Consider the following 6043-nt stretch of genomic DNA (forward strand, 5'->3'; position numbering starts at 1 on the left):
TCCTTACTTTAGACATGCTCTGTTCCTTGTATTGTCTACACTCTTCATCAAAGGACATCTTGACATCTTTTTCATTTGTACAGTTACATTTTTTACCTTTTCACTAAAGCTTTAGACCTAGGTATCTTTGAATCTATATTCCTTACTTTACACATGCTCTATCTGAGTAATTTCTTTTTGCTATGCATATGTCTATGCAACCTTATTCTCTTGTTAACCACATTGATTTGTAAATATTTAAGGTTGAAAAGATCTTGGTACAAGGAGAATTCTCTCACCACTCACCTTCTAAACTAGAATTGAACGACGTGCCAATAAATCAACCATGGCAAAAACATATGAAAACACATTCTATCATGAAGAAAAATTACACGACATAAAGCTTTGCGTGCACCAAGAACCTCAGTAGAGAAAAGGTTTTAAATGGTTAGGGCTGTGCCACAAACTAGCAAACATGCAAGCAATATATTAATGAGCAGAAGCAAACAATAGGCATATGCTAGTGTCACTTCACTAGGATGACATGAAACACGAACACTATGCAATGAGCAACTATGAGCTCCTATGCACTCCTTCATGAGTACAAACCCTTCAAAGCTTTTGTATATCAATACTTATCCTTAAAATGAATAGAAAGACAGATGAGCAGAGCACATTTGGTCATAAGCTGTAAACCTTAGGGCTACACATTTAAAATCATATCACAATATACTAAAGGCTTGGCTTGCCTTAATACATTAACAAATGTTTCACTTGCAAAATTTGAAGCCAAATCATGAAGGGGAATAGACTTAGACTTGAACAAATCGAATGCGTTTTCTGATAAATAAAAACATACACTGTGTTGAGTGATGTTATGAACTACAGAGACATTCATAAAAGCAATTAATTTGTAAACAAACAATGTTACCAAACAAGCCTTCAAATCAATGAAAGCTCTTGCTTGCCATTGCCTCATAAGAATGTTAGGCTGCTGGCCATGACAAGGAGTGTGGTCCTCCCACCCTAGTAAGGATTTCAAGTCTTTTTAACTCCAATGCAAAGCAGAATGGACTGGATCCATAGCTCCGCCATCACACACTTCCAACTCTTCCAATGGGATCATGGAGTTCATATTTAACCCAACATAATGCCTTTAAGCAATAAAAATGCTAGGTTCCATGAAGCTCCTTTGATTCATAAAAGAAAAGGCCGACGGAGCGAGTGTCAGTCTGACCATCCCTAAACCTACTGAATGGGCTCCAAGGAGAAATTATCACACTCAATGGTTCCCTCCTGCTGACTGACCAGAGGAGATTCGGTACTGGACAGCCTCTCTATACCTTGCTCAAATATTTGTATTATATCAGCATTATTATCATCCATATAACCAGGGCTACCTAGCCAGCTACTGACCCTCCTGTCATTGGAAAATGTAAAAGATGGATCAGGCTGACTTACTGGAGATGCTTTGCTACCCTTCTCACTAAATATTTCATCACCAAGTTCGCTGCCTTCTGGGTCAATAACAATGCTCATGCTGTGCTCTGAACTTGCATTACTGCTTGTGGCCATAGGTGAATCAGCTACTGAGCTAGTAGAAAGGCCCCGGCCATTTCCGGACCTGACACTGTAGAGTGATGATGCTGGAACATTGGACATGAAGGACCGAAAACCATTTGGGGTGCTTTTACGGATGTCCTGGATCCATGCAAAACACTTGTGAGAAGCAAGAAAAAGCCTTTTGGTAAGCTCGTTTTGCTGTAAACTGCACTAATCTTGCAGAAAAACAATGACAAAGATACATATAATCAACATACCATGTGTCTTAATGCCATGTCTAGAGACTTCTTAGACAGATTCCGACCAAATCCAGATGATTCCCGCACTGATGATGTGTTCGATTTCACATCCCGTAGAGGAGTAGCTTTGACAGGTCTTTTCAGTTGAGAGTTAATCACAGCAGGTTGCTTTTCTTGAAATGAAGGTATGGGCTTCCTTGTAGGCATGGTTCTATCCACCATCTTGCTGCCAATGCCATTAGACAACGGAACCCCCAGTGCAGCAGCATGTGGTTGCCCATTCCTAATTATGGATTTATCCCCATTTAGAGAGTCTGAGAGACGGCCTCTGGTTACAAGGGGTGAGCTTGATAGCCGCCTATTTCGAGCACCAGCATCAGCTGCTTCTGGTTGTGTTGCCTTGGCTGCAGCTGTGCCACCTGCTCTTGATGCCAAAGACCCCCTGGAATTGGAAAGTGGTCTATCCGCCATAGATGTTCGGAGGTTTGGGGGTGGCTCTTGAGAGAACCCTGGCAGAGCTGCGGGATGAGCGGCAGGCTGTCGAGCTCTGGTGGCTGGGGAGCTTGGACGAGATGATGCAGCATTTTTGATTGGCATCGAGCTTGCTTTACTCACAGATGACGATCTTACTAATGTGTTGGGAGGGTTACTTGTACGCGTTGGGGTGGACGGCCTTTTGACAGGCGTTGATGGTCTGGAGGAAGAGCTTGCTGGACGACTGGATGGAATTGTAGCCCGCCCAGTAGGTGTTGATGGGCGGGTACTTGTGCTTGATGTAGAGACACGAGGTGCTCTAACAGATCCATTTGGAGTAGAGGATCTAGCAAGGGGCTGTGAAACAGGCATTGAAGTGTGCGCCATGACACTGGAGCTTGGTTTTGATGGTCGTAAGGCAGCACTTGAGCTTGAAGAAAGAGACCTCTGCGAATTGGTTGAGCTTAGGAGAGCCGCACTAGCATTTGTTGGTTGTTGTAAACCCAGATTTCCGCGCACAATGCGTGATGATGGTTCGGCTCTAGAAGGAGGCTCTGACCTTGAGTTTGCCAACTGCCAAATACAATTCGTGTAAGGGGTCAGCTCACTAACCTTCAAAAGCACATCACTTTATCCAAAAGCAGTTGCACTATCCAAGTCCAAATTCATATGCCTTGAGCCAACATTAAAAGGCAGGCAATCAAACTTGTGTATCATATGGCAAGACATAGACTCAGCACTTACTCTAGATGTTGTCTTGAGCGTGGATCTGACGGAGGCTGTTCCGCTCAAAGAAAACCCATTTCCTACGAGCTCGCGATCTAGACTTGGAATAAGAGGTGTAGTTGGAGGGGTCAAAAGCCTGCAAACACGCAGAGCAATACGTTAAACAAGGCTATGTTGTTTTGGTTTCAGAGCTGCAGCCAACAGACAAGAACTCTGATTGGTTTTGGAAGGTTCAACAATATTCAAAACAAGGATCGAAGCATAGTTCAACAGCTCCTGCATTGCCTACAATTACCGCCATAATCTTGGAATAGACAACAACAATAGTTAAGAGACTGGAGTCTTCGGGCTGCTTCAGACAAGTCTGGAAGACGACAGATATTGCTTCCGTGGCAATTCTCAATTCACTGAAAATAGTAGTCCAGTGATGACCATGTTCACCAGGTCTGCCAGACTTTTGTGAAGAGGCCCCCCCACTTGTTCCAGGTTACAAACAGATATAAGCAGAAATCACTGGCCACAGATGCCATGCAGACATGCACCAAAAAGAGTCATGTCCGGGACCCCCAGGATTCAAACCCACGACAATGTATACCTTTAACCAGTGGGCCAACCACGCACTTTTGATACCAGTGCTGCAGTTAGGCAATAACCGTCTGACCCATGTGAAGTAAGGGCAGACAAGTACTTCTGGGGCGGAAGAACCTCAGCCGACCATGGTAAAAAGGGGGGCTGTGTCTGCCAGATGTGTCTGAAGTCCTCCCTTACAAATAAAAAAAGCCAACAAAAAGATGGCCACACACCATGCTCAAGTACCATGATAACCAAGCTGCATTTGCACCAAATGAATGAACCTGTTACATTGACGTCCAGACCTGCCCTTCAAAGTGACCCAAATCTTGCAGATCCTAGCATCTGGCATAAATAAGTTCTCCTAAAAGCTGAATTGAAGCAGTCTGTCCATTAGCGCGAATCAATGGGCCCAGAAGATTATCAGAGATTGACTTACACTTTGCTCGATAGATCATCACTCAAATGGATAAGCCTAATACAAAGATCTCACCACAAAAAGTAGACCCAGTCGTAGAAAATCCGAATCAAAATCTGATTAACCGATCGATTACAAAGAGACAAATTGCACCTATACTTGACAAGAAGGGCAACAATATGTATTACAGTGGTAGATTATGGACAATGTTCCCATCAGCTTGACGTGGGGGTGGAGATTACATTGAGAATCTTATGTAATGTAGTCAAAAGACTTGATCAAACTGCATCCATGTGCACATGCTCTCTCTCTCTCTCTCTCTCTCTCTCTCTCAACACACAGCTGCAAAGCAAAAAAGGCCATTGAAACAAAGAACTGAATAATCCACCGAAGAAAAGCTAACGTAGAAAATGTAAATTTCCACAGAGCTGAAGGGAGTTAAAGGTAATCCCTCTGGGTAAAGAGGAAAACTAACGAGCAAAATCAGCGAGGAAAAAAAAATGGTACTCACCAGTCATAGTCATTTTTGTCCCACTCTGACGAAGAGAAGATGTCCTCGGAGCCTTTGCTTTTGGGGGGGACTATGGTAGGAGGAGCTCTCTGAAGGGGCTGGACCACAGATTTGTGGGTTGCTGCTCTCTCTCTCTTCTGCATTTCATGAAAGAGGACAAGATCTTCATCTCTCTCATTACCTGCTGTGCTGCTGCTGCTCAAGCTTCGCCCTCGCCTGTGCTGCTGCTGCAAAGAGGTTTGCTGCATTGAATCCATCATCTTCTCTTAATCTCTTGTTTCCAACCGATTTCTAACGTCGAGCCCACTACCCCTAGATCATGCCTAAATGCGAAACTGGTGGCTATCAAGCCCGCCACTACAGAAAAACAAGGTATTTTGAAGCGCCTTCAACTCCTGCTGAAGAACAAAGCGGGATATGGACGCGCCCACAACTCCTGCTGGAAAAAAAGAGGGATTTGGAAGCGCCAAAAAAGACTCATTGAAGAAACACGACCATTAAAGAGGTCCCCACAAAGTTTTCCTGTATGATTATGGCCATCGAAGAAGCGCCCACAATTCTGATTGAAGAAAAAGGGCCACTGTGGCAGTGCCCACAGCTACTGATCTGGAAGCGCCCACAACAGATTTTAAAGAGCAAAGAAAGGATTTAGGGAAGTGGCCACAATCTCTACTGCAGAAAATAGGGGTATGTGGGAGCGCCCACAACCCCTACAGCAGAAAAGAGGGAGTCATATAAGTGCCCACAGCCCATGTGTTTGATTTTGTGCGGTTTATGAAAGTGCCTGGCAAATGCAGCAAACCTTGTCCTCTCAACCCATTAAAAAAACACACTCTCTCTCTCTCTCAAAAGCTACATAAATCTAACCTGTAAAGAGAAACACACAAGGAGATGCAGATCTAGGAAGAAGGAAAAAGGCACCATTGCAAGTAGAAAAGTGGCGTTCTAAGAAAGCTTAAACTGGGGCTGTGAGGAGATGAGTGAGTGGGGAAAAGTGGCTTTCTGAGAAAGCTTAAACTGGGACTGTGAGAAGAAGATGAGCGAGTGGGGGAAAGCAGGGAAGCTTGTGCTTTTGCATGCAGTGGCAACATGGTGGATAGACCGACAGAGAGATTCAAATTTTTTTTTGAGAAATAAATGGATTTATTACAGCAAATGAAATTTAGAGAGAGACGGAGAGGTCTCAAGTGGGCAGCACTACCGCTTCAAAAGCCTGTCACAGTCATAGTAGGCCCCCGGCCCTCCCCTTCCTCCCCCCCTCTCGGTAGTGGTGGCCAAGGTGAGGCCTTAAACTTCTAAAAGATCGGAAGAAAATGTGCATTGTGGAGACACGAAGATGCCCTTGCTTTTCAACGTGGCCTTCATGCATGGACTTAGTACTAGGCTAACCTGGAAGAAAATGTGCATTGTTGTAATGCACATGCTCCTCAAAGGGCCCTTTCATGATCCTCCTTTCCAATTGTGAGTGACCTTGTGTGCAAACTTGCATTTAGAGTGTTGTATACACCCACAAACTCTAAAATTTGGCATAGCCTTTGGAATTTGTGGGCCTTCCGTCGTAGA

General features: G+C 44.2%; 1 protein-coding gene across 2 annotated transcripts; it reads right to left on the reverse strand.

Moving 5' to 3' along the window:
* Positions 1-797: 797 nt before the first annotated feature.
* Positions 798-5802, reverse strand: LOC147613271 (uncharacterized). 2 transcript variants are annotated; one of them, XM_086782551.1, is made up of 5 exons: positions 4481-5751; positions 3000-3117; positions 2683-2828; positions 1800-2649; positions 798-1680 (listed from the first exon to the last, which is right to left on the reverse strand). In XM_086782551.1, the coding sequence occupies exons 1-5, from the start codon at positions 4738-4740 to the stop codon at positions 1228-1230; spliced, it is 1827 nt and encodes a 608-aa protein (XP_086638677.1). In that variant the 5' UTR covers positions 4741-5751; the 3' UTR covers positions 798-1227. The 2 variants fall into 2 exon arrangements, with proteins under 2 accessions (XP_086638677.1, XP_086638676.1); XM_086782550.1 differs by having other exon boundaries at positions 1800-2828; positions 4481-5802.
* Between the last annotated feature and the right edge of the window lie 241 nt (positions 5803-6043).

This window comes from Cibotium barometz, chromosome 44 (genome assembly GCF_041138505.1).
Source record: "Cibotium barometz isolate CiBa-2024 chromosome 44, ASM4113850v1, whole genome shotgun sequence".
NCBI lineage: Eukaryota > Viridiplantae > Streptophyta > Polypodiopsida > Cyatheales > Cibotiaceae > Cibotium > Cibotium barometz.

Coding starts and splice junctions, on each gene's coding strand:
- LOC147613271 (XM_086782550.1), bottom strand. CDS start 4,740: ATGATGGATTCAATGCAGCAAACCTCTTTGCAGCAGCAGCACAGGCGA. Junction 2,829..2,999: donor CGCTCAAGACAACATCTAGA/GTAAGTGCTGAG, acceptor TGTATTTGGCAG/TTGGCAAACTCAAGGTCAGA. Junction 1,681..1,799: donor ACATGGCATTAAGACACATG/GTATGTTGATTA, acceptor GCATGGATCCAG/GACATCCGTAAAAGCACCCC.